This window comes from Microcaecilia unicolor, chromosome 4 (assembly GCF_901765095.1).
Source record: "Microcaecilia unicolor chromosome 4, aMicUni1.1, whole genome shotgun sequence".
Lineage (NCBI taxonomy): Eukaryota > Metazoa > Chordata > Amphibia > Gymnophiona > Siphonopidae > Microcaecilia > Microcaecilia unicolor.
Genome location: NC_044034.1, coordinates 173,863,792 through 173,878,569, shown reverse-complemented (window position 1 = coordinate 173,878,569; position 14,778 = coordinate 173,863,792). Strand labels below are relative to the sequence as shown.

The following is a 14,778-nucleotide window of genomic DNA, read 5'->3' as shown; positions in this document are numbered from 1 at the left end:
TTTAAAGATGTTTTTTTAGGGTGGGAGGGGGTTAGTAACCACTGGGGGAGTAACGGGAGGTCATCCCCGATTCTCTCCGGTGGTCATCTGGTCAGTTCGTAAGAAAAACAGGTCCGGGTAAAAACGTTCAAGTGCTCGTCAGGGACATCCTTCTTTTTTTCCATTATGGGTTAAGGACGTCCAAGTGTTAGGCACGCCCAAGTCCCGCCTTCGCTACATCTCCGACACGCCCCCTTGAACTTTGGCCATCCCTGCGACAGAGTGCAGTTGGGGACATCAAAAATCGACTTTCAATTATACCGATTTGGACGACCCTGGGAGAAAGACGTCCATCTTCCGATTTATGTTGAAAGATGGGCGTCCTTCTCTTTCGAAAATGAGCCCAATAATGGAAATAGAAAAGGTACAGAGAAGGGTGACAAAAATGATAAAGGGGTTGGGACAACTTCCCTATGAGGAAAGGCTAAAGTGGCTAGGGCTCTTCAGCTTAGAGAAAAGACAGCTAAGGGGAGATATGATAGAGGTCTATAAAATAATGAGTGGAGTGGAATGGGTAGATGTGAATCAATTGTTTACTCTTTCCAAAAATGCTAGGACTAGGGAGCACACAATGAAGCTACAAAGTAGTAAATTTAAAACGAATCGGAGAAAATGTTTCTTCACTCAATATGTAATTAAATTCTGGAATTCGTTGCCAGAGAATATAGTAAAAGCAGTTTGCCTAGCGGGTTTAAAAAAGGTTTAGATAGCTTCATAAAAGAAAGTCCATAAGTCATTATTAAGATGCTTGGTAAAATCCACTGCTTATTTCTAGGATAAGCAGCATAAAATGTATTGAACGTTTGGGGGATCTTGCCCGGTACTTGTGACCTGGATTGGCCACTGTTGGAAACAGGATGCTGGGCTTGATGGACCTTCAGTCTGTCCCAATATGGCAATTCTTATGTACTGATATCCTGTTGAGGTGCTATGGCTTCCTAAGAAAGGAATCCCACCAAGTATGAAAGCCTATTGAATGCCTTGTGCAAATTCATCTTGTGTAATAAATCTACTCTCAGTGACACAAGACCTGGAAAATGGACAATGACTTAGAATCTGCAAAGCTGTTAGTTCCTTTTGTTTCAGAACTCAACCGGAATCAGATACCAAAATTATTTTTTCATGATCTAACTAAAGCTTTTATGAGTGCTAAAGTTATGATTTTTCCAGGCTTCTCATTTTTGACTCAAGTGAATAGAAAGAAGCTTCTGGCACAGTTCTCAGAGGATATTAGAACTGATGCAACATTAACATAAGAACATAAGCATTGCCATACTGGAACATCCTCATTCATTCTCATTTAGATAACCTGTCATGTGTAAGATTCAGTTTGGTAATTCTGCATATACTGTATATGAATATCCACCAATTTTCTGTCTTTATTTCTAACATATTTGGCAGCTGACCTCTCATCTGCAAACTTTTAGCAAGACTGGCTCTATTAGAGGATTCTTAGCTAGATTTATAATTCTTTTATTTATTTATTATTGATTTTCATTTGGTAGCATTTTCTGACTATAGATGCTACTGTCTACATATGTAACGTTTCTTCTCATATGATTATTTATGGACTTTAACTTAGTAAGTAGATTGGATTTGTGCTTTCTCAAATTAAACTTTTTAATTTTTCAATTTCTGATTCTGTGCAATATGTTTGCATTCATGTATTGAGTTTCAATATAAATCAAAAATAAAGAAAAAATTAAAAAAGAACGTATGTTACCTATAATAGGCATTCTTAGGGGGCAGTCCTAATCTATCAAAATGGAATTCCCTACCTTCGCTGCTATGGCCCATTGCTTCCTCCCGGAATCCCTACCTGGAAATGGAAAATCAAGCACCGCTTTCGCTGGAAGTCAGACCGATGCTGGAGAAGTTACTATGCATATATATGCCATTTTGGAGCACAGATGTCAATGTGGGCTACTGTTAAGATGGGTTATTTTACCACTAACTCATGCTATTTTAGCACAGGTAACATTTTATGCAATAAGACCTAGTTACTAATAACTGGGGTTAACAGCAAGATAACACATCTTAACAGCAGTTCATGTGGATAAATTCCCTTGCTAAGTCCCTATTATTTTTGGCACTCATGTAAACTGCAGTCAATTTTCAAAGGGAAATGGTGCATTCAATCCCCCAGATTCTATAAAGGTCACCTAACTTTGGGCATGCAGAACAGATGTGTGTGCAAATTAATGATTTAATGAGGTGTCAACAATCAATAATTGGAGTTAACTGGCATCAGTTTAGATTTGCGTGCGCATCTGGCCTAGTCACTATCGGAGGCATAGCCAGCCCTCTAATTTTGAGGGGGCCCAAGAATGTACTGGTGGGACAACTCATCCCTTCTCCCCTCCCCCCCGTGCCCATGCATTAAACATACTGTCACGATTGTGACTATATTTCCTGTCGAACTTGCTTTGGGGTTCCTCCAGCCAAACTAAGTCGGCGTGTAAATCCTGAAGCCTGGGTGGAAATCCTGAAATCCATTTCAGTTCAGGCTAGTCTATTCCGGGATCCTGTTCCAGTCAGGCTGTGCTCTGCTATTGTGTTGCTGAGCCCCACCCTGCTGGTGACCTCACCTGTAGTGCCTTTATTACCACCTGAGAACTTTCTAAGTTGGTCTTTGCATTGCTATAGGTCAGTTGGTGTGCTTCTGCACTTCTGCTTCCGTGTTCTGTCTGTGGACTTTTGCCTCCTACTTTAGTGTGTCTGTTTGTGGGCTTTTGCCTGCTGCCTTAGCGTACTGGTTTGTGGGCTTCTGCCCTCTGCCTCAGTGTTCTGTCTGTCTGTGGGCTTTCTGTTTTATTTCCCTGTGTGTTGGTGGCTGCCTGGTGTTCAGCCTTCTGTTGTGTTCTGGTCTTAGGTGGTAATTGTAGCCCAGCTTTGGGTTTATCCTTGTCTGTCTATTTTGTGTTCTTGTTTCCCTCTGCCTTGCCCTCCAGTCCTTGTTTGTGCAAGCGGGTTGCTGAGTCCTGTTACCTGGAGAGGTTTCCCCAATTCTGTGTCCTGATTCCTGGCCCTGTTAGTCAAGCTTACTCTTGAGTCCTTTCTCCTGTGTGTGTTCCTGGATCCTGTAAGTCCTGCCGGCCACCTGCACCTGGGTGCTCAACCCCTGGGGAATGGTGGTCAAGTGTAGGTGAAGTCTGTTCCAGTCCTGTATCCCTGCCTGCTTATCTATGTCTGCAGTTCCCTGCCATGTTGGTGTGTTGCCCAGTACTGGTTGGGGGTTTTGCCTGCCACTGTCGCTCTACGGCAGTGGCCCAAGGGCTCACAAATCCTGTTTCTCCGTGAGAGGCCTGACACATACCTTTGATGTTGGGGATGCCGAAACCCCGCCTGCCAAAGAAATGCAGTGCCCAAGCTGCTCCCCTCCTCCTTGTGTTACTTCTATAATGCAGAAGTCAGCGGCTTGCCTTCAGCCGCTGACTCCAGGACTCTCTGAGCATGCTCAGCTCTTGTGCAAATTGAGCATGTGCGAGAAGTCCCAGTATGGGTGGCAAGAGGCACACCGTGGACTTTTGCATTACAGAACTAGCACAAGAAGGAGGGAACTGGAACTGCAATTCTTTGTGTGGCGGGGCTTCAGCATCCCTGCCAGCCATTTAAGGGTACTGGAGTGCAACAATAGGAGACTTATGAACTGATAACAGCAAAGCAAAATCTGGCTCCTCAATGTGGGTGAGCCTGCATCCTTAGGAGGCGATGCTGCTGTGAGACTGGTGGAGAGGAGAAAACAGCAGCTGCTGTGAGATACCTTCTTGCTGTGAATAAGCTTTGAAGGAAGAATGACACATTCTAGTAACAGTGATGCTGTATTGTCAGTATACAACAAATCCTGATATTATCTGGGTAATACTGAGCAGTGTTTGGAAAACTACTGCACTGACAGAAGCCTGAGGGAATAAGTGTGCCCTAACAAATCTTTGACATATCTGTACATTATCTCATGTGCTCTAATATAAAGTTGAGAACCTCCCTTCTAGGTGGCATACATGAATGTGCCGTGTTTTAAATGAAAGAATTTTAGGCAGGTCAGGACTGGCTTCTAGTAAAACAAGTATCAAGAAATTAAAGAGCTCAGTTAAGTGCTATTCTTATGATCCTGCAAGCCAACGTTCCAGTGGCAGTCTCTATTTTTAAGCTGAGATTACCATTAATGGTATGGTATACTTCAAAGAAACACAGACAACAGCCTTAGCAGGAGAAAATGCCAGGCACTGACTTCAAAACAATGTAATTCCTATGGGATGGTTAAGACACAAACCCCTCCTGTGATTTCCACTACTTTAGAGGGACATTTCTCATCAAATTTGCAGGTCCAGCACTTGAAAAGAATGAAGTACTACAACAGAGTTCATATTTGTCATGCAATGGCTGTCAAACACTAAACAAATGTATAATTAACCAAGCACTGAGTCTAATCTACAGTTAAAACCTCTGTAACTGGATTTTGAAAGGAAAGATACATTGGATACTGAAAGCATTTCTTAGCAAACATAATGCAATAATAGCATTCCATATCCTACTTCTAAAGCCTGAGGACAATCCTGAAGCTAATGATTCGTAGTGTTTGAGGCGTTTATTAAATTGGAAGAAAAGGAAGAAGGTACAAGGAGAAATATACAAAGAAAACCTAACCTACATCACTGAAGAAAATGCACAAGTTAAGTGCCCTAAATGTAGACACTAACTCCTGGTGCAGGGCACAATGATGAAGGTTGCCTGAAGTGATCATAATATGATCAGATTTCATATTGGCTTTGGAGTAAGTACACATATGAAATCCTATATGTTAGCATTGTAACTTTCAAAAATGAGACTATGATAAAATGAGAAAAATGATGAAAAAAGAACTTAGAGGAGCAGCTGCGAAGGTAAAAAATTTACATCAGGCATGGATGCAGTTCAAAAATACCATCCTGGAAGCCAGGCCAAGTATATTCCATGTATAAAAAAAGGAGGAAGGAAGAGCAAACGACAGCCGGCATGGTTAAAAAGTGAGGTGAAGGAAGCTAAAAGAAAATGGTAGAGATTATTATAAAGGACAAAATTACAGAGCACATTCAAAAGCATGGATTAATGAGACAAAGTCAACATGGATTTACTGAAGGGAAATCTAGCGTCACCAATCTACTACATTTCTTTGAAGGGGTGAGCAAACATGTGGATAAAGGTGAGCCGGTTGATATTGTGTATCCGGATTTTCAGAAGGCGTTTGACAAAGTACCTCATGAATAACTCCAGAGGAAATTGGAGAGTTATGGGAAAGGAGGTAGTGCTCTATTGCAGGTTAAAAAATGGTTAAGAGATAGAAAACAGAGAGTAGGGTTAAATGGTCAATATTCTCAATGGAGAACAGTAGATAGTGGGGTTCCCCAGGGGTCTGTACTGGGATTGCTGCTTTTTAACATATGTATAAATGATCTAGAGATGGGAGAAACTAATGAGGTAATTAAATTTGCTGATGACATAAAGTTATTTAAAGTTGTTAAATTGCAAGAGGATTGTGAAAAATTACGAGCCTGGGAGACTGGGCATCTAAATGACAGATGACATTTATTGTGAGCAAGTGCAAAGTGATGCATGTGGGAAAGAGGAACCAGAATTATAGCTATGTAATGCAAGGTTCCACATTAGGAGTCACCGACCAGGAAAGGGATCTAGGTGTCATTGTTGATGATACATTGAACCCCTCTGCTCAGTGTGAGGTGGCGGCTAAGAAAGCATTATTTGGAAAGCAATGGAAAACAAAAAAGAGGACATTATAATGCCTTTATATCGCTCCACGGTGTGGCCACACCTCGAATATTGTGTGCAATTCTGGTCACCGCATCTCAAAAAAGATATAGTGGAATTAGAAAAGGTACAGAGAAGGGCGAAGAAAATGATAAAGGGGTCGGGACGATTTCCCTAGGGGAAAGGTTAAAGCGGCTAGGGCTCTTCAGCTTGGAGAAAAGGCGGCTGAGGGGAGATATGATAGAGGTCTATAAAATAATGAGTGGAGTTGAACAGGTAGGCGTGAATTGATTGTTTACTCTTTCCAAACATACTAGGACTAGAGGGCACAAAATGAAGCTACAAAGTAGTAAATTTAAAACGAATCAGAGAAAACTTTTCTTCACTCAATGTGTAATTAAAATCTGGAATTCTTTGCCAGAAAATGTAGTAAAAGCAGTTAGCTTAGTGGAGTTTAAAAAAGGCTTGGATAGCTTCATAAAAGAAAAGTCCATAAGCCATTATTAAGATGGACTTGGTAAAATCCACTGCTTATTTCTAGGATAAGCAGAATAAAATGTATTTTACTGTTTTGGGATCTTGCCAGTACTTATGACCTGGATTGGCCACTGTTGGAAACAGGGTACTGGGCTTGATGGACCTTCGGTCTGTTCCAGAATGGCAATACTTATGTTCCTATATATAGCGGAATTAGAAAAGGTTCAAAGAAGAGCAACCAAAATGATAGAGGATGGAATGCCTCCCATATGAGGAAAGGCTAAAGAGGTTGGGGCTCTTCAGCCTGGAAAAGAGAAGGCTGATGGGAGAAATGATTGCGGTCTACGAAATCCTGAGTGATGTAGAATGAGTAGAAGTGAATTAATTTTTCACTCTTTCAAAAAGTACAAAGACTAGGGGATACTCAATGAAATTACATGGAAATACTTTTAAAACGAATAAGAAGAAATATTTTTTCACTCAACGAATAGTTCAGCTCTGGAACTCTTTGCTGGAGGATGTAGTAACAGCGGTTTAAAAAAGGTTTGGACAAGATCCGGGAAGAAAAGTCCATAGTCTGCTATTGAGACAGACATTGGGAAACAACTGCTTGCCCAGGGATAGGTAGAATGGAATGTTGCAACAATTTGGGATTCTGTCAGGTACTTGTGACCTGGATTGGCCACTGTTGGAAGCAGGATACTAGGCTACATGGACCATTGGTCTGGCGCAGTATGGCTAATCTTATGTTCTTATGAGTTGTGCATGCAAATTTTGATGGGTGTCCAATCTGTGCACACAACTTAATTAACGAGCCAATCAGCACCAATAATTGGGCTATAACAAGCAATTATCAACACTAATTGGCAATAATTAGAATTTATGCATGGACCTTAACAGACATCCTATATAATAATTCTCACCTCCAACGTTCGAATGTGCCTGGGACCGTGCCTCCCTCGGAGGTGGTCTGCTAGGCAGGCACGCACTGACGTCAGTGACAGCTGATACCAAAGCAAGGGGAGGAGTAAGGAAACACGCGTGTTTCCCTACTCCTCCCCCTGCCAGGGAATCAGCTGTCATTGCGCCGCTCCCTGCCACTTTGGAGCAAGTGGCAGGGAGCGGGGCAACACAGAACCCCCCCTCACCCACCGAGTTCCACACTCCGCCCTCCCTCCGATTACAACAACCCTCCCCCCGCGTTACGGCCCACTGGACCCCCTTCTCAGCGAAAACCATCCCCCGCCGCCGTCCAGTACCTGTGCTGACTGGGGTCCCCAGCCCCCATCAGCCGAAGTCCTGTGCTGGCCTTCGCGCCGTTGCTTCTTCAATGATCTTTGGTTCAAGTTCCTCTGCGTGCGTGCACCAGGAATCAAGACTACATTTAGGTGCAATCATTTACACCAATGAAAACCAGTATTGATTTTTTACATGCCATTTATAGAATCTAGTCCTAAGCTAGTATTCTATAATAGCAAATTTGTGTGCCTAATATATTATAAAATCCTATAAATCAGCAATTAGAGGCCTAAATTTAGGTGCAACCACTGGCAGGTGTAAATTGGCGTTCCTAAATGCAGCAGTTAGGCACCTAACAGACAATATTCAATAAAGTACATGCTTAAATAGTTAAAACACCCATGACCCACCCATGTGTGCGCCCACTTTGCATTTCCACACCAGAACGCTTAGGTACCCAGTTATAGAATAGCGCCTAAGTGCATTTTAGTGGTCCTTTTACTAAATAGCAGTAAGCTCACCGTGGGCCAATCTGGAGCTACCAGTGGCCCAACGTGGGTGCCATTGGTAGTTCCGCCCCAATATGCGGTATTTCCAGCGCTAGCGGAAATATTAAAAAAATATTTTAACAGGGGGTTACCGAGTGGAAATCAGGCAGCGCTATGCACTACCTGGTTACCGCTGAGTTAGCGCAGGATCCCTTACCGCCACCTCAATGGGTGGCAGTAAATGCTCCCCCCCCATGGCCACGCGGTAAGAGCAATCTTACTGCATGGCAATGTCTTTTTTCAGCCTTTTTACCCACTGTGGTGAAAAGGGCCTCTGCATGTGGCAAACTGCCACTAGCACAGGGCCATTTTTACTGCAGTTTAGTAAAAGGGCCCCTTACAGGCTCATTTTCAAAAGAGAAGGGTGTCCGAAAAGCAACACAAAAGGCACATGGGCATCCCCGTCACAGAAGGTCGCCCAAATCCAATAATCGAAACAGGGCCGAGAGGACGCCCATCTATGGTCTTCCTCACAGGGGGCGTGTTAGGGGCGGCGTTACGAGATGGGCGCCCCAGCGTATAACGGCTAGCGAAATGGTTATGAACGGGTGGGAACATGGGCGTCCTTAGTTAGACCTGAAATAAAAGTGACCAGGATAAGGGGGACGTTGTCTTTAGACCCATTAGCGATTTTGTGCAGTTGGAGAGTGGCGAGAGCATTGTTGGGAGAGAAAGCTGAGAGTTTGTTGAGTACCTGTTACCTTTGTCTGTGTGCCGTAGTTGGAACACTTTCACCTCACCTGCCTCATTTGTGTTTTACCTTTTCAGCTTTTCCTACCTCTTCTAGCCCCCAAACCCAGACACCACTACTCCTTCCTCCATCCCCCCCATCCCCTCTCCCTATTCTTCTCCATTCACTGTCCCCAAGTTCATATTTCATTCCCTTACCTGTTTGTAGTCTCTGTTTGTCTCTTTGTCCTGTGTACTGCTGCAGCATGTTTGTGAAAACTGTCGTTTGCTGCTTGGAGAGTGAGTGGCTAGAGGGTGTGGCAGGAGAGTTTGTAGTGGGTCAGAGAGTGCTTGCAGTGTGGCTCTGCTATGTGTGACCGCACTGTTTGTCGGTGGTGGGAGAGTGAGTGTCAGCTTCTGTTTGTTGCTGCTGTGTTTCACCAAGTTGGTAGGGAGAGGTGAGCACTGGTGGCACTGCATTGCACCTGTAGTGTGGGGAAATGAAGGCACTAAATGCACAGGTGGCTTACATGTTGGAGGAAGAGGGGAGGCACCGCAGGAGGTCCTCATGCCCCAGAGTTTTCAGGCCCCGTAGCAGTTTCCTAGACCTCACTGACCTGCAGTGTCTCACTAGGTACCGCTTTCATAGGACTGCCATTCAGCACCTTTGTGACCAGCTCCAACCCCTCCTGCAGCCCATGACCTATACAAACAACCTCATCCCTGGGCACCTAAAGATCACTGCTTCTCTATCTTTTCTGTCCAAACGGAGTTTCCAGTCTGTCCTATCTGTGAACACAAGTCCCACCCAGGCTTTCATTTCTAACTGCCTCACCCAGTTCCTTGATGCCTTCCTTACCTACACCTCTGTGTACCTCACCTTTCCCACCACTCCTCAGGCCCTGCAGAACAACATGTCTGACTTCTATGCCGTAGCCATAGGCGGTCGGTGGCCCAACTGTTTGGGGAGGCTAAAGGGGGCAGGGCCTTGCTTCTCTGCCCTCCCCCAAATATCCAACATCTAGCCTTGCTTCTCTCTCCCCCCCGTATATAACATTGTGCCTCTGCCTTTTCCCTCCCCCATCCTCTCTGTTTCCTCCCATTTCCTGCCTCCAGCATTATCTTCTCTCTCTTTTTTCTTCCCCCTGGCCTAGCTGCAAAAAGAAAAAGAAGCTGGAAGTTCTCTTCCATGCTGCTCTGCCGGGCCCTGCCCCTGGCAGCATCTGACCAGCTTCTACCCGGAGCCCTGCCCCAGCATCCTCCTCTGTCCAAATCCCTGCACCGTGTCCTGGCTCCTTCTCACCCTCCCCCGCCCGCCCACCCACCTGGAGCTCCGCAGTCAGCACACCTTGTGTTCCCAAGCATCTTCAGCAGTTCCAGCAGCTCTTTCCTATTTCCGTCTCGATCAGCCATCAACGATCCTCTTCCCTGCCGCCAAACCCGCTGCCTCTCCGATTCAGTGGCGATCGGCAAACAAACACTGTGCACGGAGCCATAGAGCTCCGCATGGCAGCGCTGACAGCTCTTCCGGTCCCACCCTCTATGTTGCATCACAGAGGGTGGGACCGGAAGAGCTGTCAGCGTTGCCATGCGGAGCTCTATGGCTCCGTGCACAGTGTTTGTTTGCCGATCGCCACTGAATCGGAGAGGCAGCGGGTTTGGCGACAGGGCAGTATAGAAGGGAAGTTCCAGCTTCTTTCCGGCAGGAACCGGCAATACGTGCAGAGCCCCATGGATCCAGTTAATACGCCGCCAAAAGAGGTTGCATTTGGGCTGGGGAGGCTTAGCCTCCCCAAGCCTCTTATATGGGGCGCCTATGGCCGTAGCTCGCTTCCCCTCGGTCATAGGCGCTATTGACTGCACACATGTCGCACTCAGACACCCCCCCCCTGGGCACAAGAGGCCACTTATAGGAACAGGAAAGCATTCCACTCACTCAATATGTAAGTTGTGTGTGACACCCAGGGGGAGATTCTTGACGTGTGTGCCCGATACCCAGGTTCCACCCATGACGCCAATATATTGCAGCACTCAGGAATCTTCCGCAGGTTTGACCGAGGGGAGATCACTGGCGGATGACTCCTAGGTAAGTGCAGCATGGATCTGCCCAAACTATACCTCCTCCACCGGGCAACCCTCAGCACTGTCTCCCTCCAGCTCACTCCACAACCCACTATTCCCCCCCTCCCACCTCCACAAGGTACCCGCTCCAAATAATACACACTCATCTTTCTCATCCTGCTTCTCCCCAAAGGTGACAGAGGCTACCCACAGCTGAGTTGGCTCATGACCCCCATAGTGCACCCACAAACAGGGTCAGAGGAGAACTACAACAGTAGACATCTGACCACCCATGGCATCATCGAGCGCACCTTCGGACAACTTAAGAACAGGTTCCGATGTCTGGACCATTCTGGAGGGGAGCTCCTGTACAGCCCCCAAAAGGTGGCAAAGATATTCCTGGCCTGTTGCATGCTACATAATTTGGCAATGCACAGAGCACAGGCCCTCCTAGAAGAGCCACAGCCACCAGAGCAGCAGGCCCCAGATGAAGAGGATGAGGAGCCCACAGTGCACACCAGCGGGGGGTCAGAGCCAGGCAAAGACTGATCGAGACAAGTTTTGTGTGAGAGTAAGTTGACATTTATTTCTATCACATAATATTTACACATCACCACCCCCCCTCCCACCACCATCACCCGCTCTGTGCATATTCCCCTCCCTCCAGCCCTCACCCCCACCCCCCAGCATGTCCCATCACTTTCCACGCCCCCTCCCTCTTACAGGCCCGCCGTCCTTTGGCGGGCCTAGTAAGATGGACGTCCTTCGGCAGTGCTGCAAGAAACATGTCTTTGTTACTGTATTTTGTACATTAATATTCTTTTTATTTCCCATACCTGGATGTCCGCAATTAAATGCACTGTACTTGCGGAACAACCAGATACATCAGAGAAGTCCATAGTAATAAGGACGTCTAACCGCCGAAGGACCATATGACAAATGTTGGCAAGAGTGAATGTTGGGAGCGTCCTTTCACGGTTCTGGAAGATGGGCGTCCTTTTTTACTATACTTTGGGCGTCCCTGATTTGGGCGTTTCGCACTGCGATAATGGAATGTCTAAGGACGTCCATACTATTTTTCAATTATACCTACCTGATTTTGGACGACTTCGTGAGGGCATCCTAATTCATACTTGGACGACCTTTCGAAAATGCCCCTCTTAGTCACCTAACTGCTGTTTCACCACCATTTTGGCATTTAGCTATCATTAACTTCCATTTGAGTGCTAAAAGCTAATCCCTGGGATTCTATTTAGCGTGACTTAAGTTGCGCACGCAAATCCAGTTGTATTCTGGATTTGAGCGCACAACTTAAGTCATGCTAAATATTTACACTACATAGAAAATGAGAAAAATGTAGGCAGATAAAGACCATATGGTCTTTCCAGTTTGCCCATCCATGCCATTTACTCTCCCTATCATTCACTTAGAGATCCTATGTAATTGTTCCAAAAGCTTTAGAAAGGAAGACCAAAGAGGCTAGACTTACCTTCTAGTCACTCAATTTTATCTAGCCCAGTGCCTAGAAAAATCATTTTAGAAGCATTGTATGGCTTTTACATGTGTAAATGGCCAAGGCATGTAAATCACAATGTTATAAAAGCTGCTACATTTATAAGAGTAGCAGAAAGTGTAATTTGTAGGGGATGTATAGTGCGACATTCAAAGGAGTGGTTCAGGTTGCCCATGTCGAGCTACATCTGCTGAGCAGTGTCTTGGATAAGCCACTTCATAAACACAGTTAATTTATTATGTATTGGATATTATGTTTGGTAGATATTAGTGGCATTGAAAAATTCTTTTTTTGGGGGGGGGGGGGGGGGGGGGATGTAGAAGAGATTGAGGGCTTTGCTTAATGACCAAGTATTAGATACTACAAGTTAGGGTTGGGGGTTATAATTTTATACATGATTGTACATCTGTATTTGATTTGTGTTACTGTAAATTGTCTTAAGCTTTCTTTTTAGAAGCGATCAATAAATCTTGATAAATCAATCAATCTGAACACCAGAGAATGGTTTTTCTCCTGCCTCCCAAGTAAGTACCATCTCTAGTACAGGCACCTTGGGAGGCATTTTTAATGAGGATTTCAAAAGGCTGCCACTTCCTGAGCTAAAATATTCATATTGAAACAGTGCTACCTATTTTTTTTTCTGAAAGTCACCACCACTGAGCTTGCAAACAGCCAATATTATTGCAGCTCCTCAAACCAGTTATACTGGGACATACCTCTTCTCTCTATTAACAGACACAAGGTGCAGATGCTTTTTTTCAGATAGGTAATTATTTGTCTCTAAAATTTATCACTTTGGACAAGGGTTATGCCCCATGATGTGAATGATCTTAAAGTTTCTGCAAGTTCTCTAAGAAGAGCAATGAACATCAATGTCTGAAACAGCAGAACATCAGGAATGATTCAGTCCATACTTGGCCTGGAAGTTATCTGATACATCACCCCTACTGCATGTCAGCCTGACTCAATGCCATCAGAGGTTTGAGTGAGTTTCCATGGTAACATATCTGCCTTCTTCCAGAGAGGCATATTCAACTTTGGGTCCCATGTGCTACAACTCTGTGACAGACCTCAGCTCAGTTCTGAGGTCTCTACATGGTGACCCTAGTTAGCGTTCAGATTGGGTGATGGAACTCTGTATTTGAGTTCTTCTAAACAACATAAAGAACCAAAATTCAATTACATAATTGTCTTACCCGAACCCCAAGCTCCACATTTTCTCCTCCATAGACCTCCATTCCTTCATCCAGTAATCCAATCTCTTCAAAGTACTGTCGGTCTACGATGAAGCATCCAATCAATGCTGGACTTCTGTAATTAACAGAAAAAATGGTAGGCAGTGCCCCAAAAAGACCTGACATATTTTGTTTCTAATGTAAAATTATTCATAAAAGAGAATTATTTTATAGCTCATCCCTATGTCTTTGGGTCACAATGAACTGTGCCCCTCTCCCTCACACTCTCTCTCTGTATTCCTCTTGGCCTCACCTAGTAAGCATACTTCCAAGTGTCAGGCATCAACAGGCTCCTTCTTTATTCCTGTCTGGCTACTGCTGGGGTAGGCACAAACTAATCACTTGTTGAAAGGTGGTATATCAAATAAAGCAAATAAAGAAATAAAATCCTGTTGTATTCTTGAAAGTGATCCCTAACATCTGAGTCTAACTTTCTATCCCGCCCAACAAAACAAGCCATCAGGGTGGCATACAATATAAAAAGAAAAGAGAAGACTGGACATACACTACGACAAGGAAACAAAAAGGAACTGGGGTAGAACTACAATATTGACCTGTCTAGTACCTTGGTGGATATTTAGCTGAGTTTGGAGGTCCTCCTTTTACAGGAATCCCCCTCCCCCTTCAGTCCTAGTTATGGCTCTCTCTTCTCTGTAGGTTCAACTTTCTTGGGATGCTGCCCAGCCCCTCAGCTCTTCCTGGGTTAGCTACCTCCATCTTTCTTCCTGTACCTTATTTTCAAGGCATCTTCTAAGTGGGTTGGAAGCTGGTTCCTGTTTCTCCTAGAACTCCACCCTGGGACACCCCTGGTCTGTTTTTAGGCTTTTACATTTTTATCTGCCCAACTTCAACAGACCTACTGTGTCCCTGGGCTACTTTTATTCCTTTATTGCTTCTGCCTGTTTCTCTTCTTGCTAATGTGCTTAGTGTGGAGTGCAAATACTCCTTTGCACCCCCAAAAAATGCTGTTACCCAGTTCCAGGCTGCAGATCTTTTGACCAATCCCAGTTTTGAACTTGCATCCCAAAGCAGTGCGGGATTTGTAGTGCCTAATCCTGCCCCTTAAAATCAGTGCTGCAAGTCCCATAAGTTTTCAAACTCAAATTAAATAGAGACAAAACCAAATTCCTGGTCCTATCCAGCCCGCACAATCCCATATCTCACCAAAATTTCACAATCAACAATACCAAATCGAAACACAACTAAAAAATTGGGAATTAATCTTGATAGACACTTATCTCTGGACAGTCAA

The 14,778-nt window shown here is 44.7% G+C and overlaps 1 protein-coding gene across 1 annotated transcript in view; it reads right to left on the bottom strand.

Annotated features, from left to right (window-relative positions):
* Positions 1-14,778, bottom strand: part of GALNT18 (polypeptide N-acetylgalactosaminyltransferase 18) — a 726,672-nt gene that overhangs the window by 153,507 nt on the left and 558,387 nt on the right. Inside the window, exon 6 of the mRNA XM_030200982.1 lies at positions 13,488-13,602. Coding sequence (XP_030056842.1) covers positions 13,488-13,602 — 115 coding nt within the window. The remainder of the gene's footprint in view (positions 1-13,487; positions 13,603-14,778) is intronic.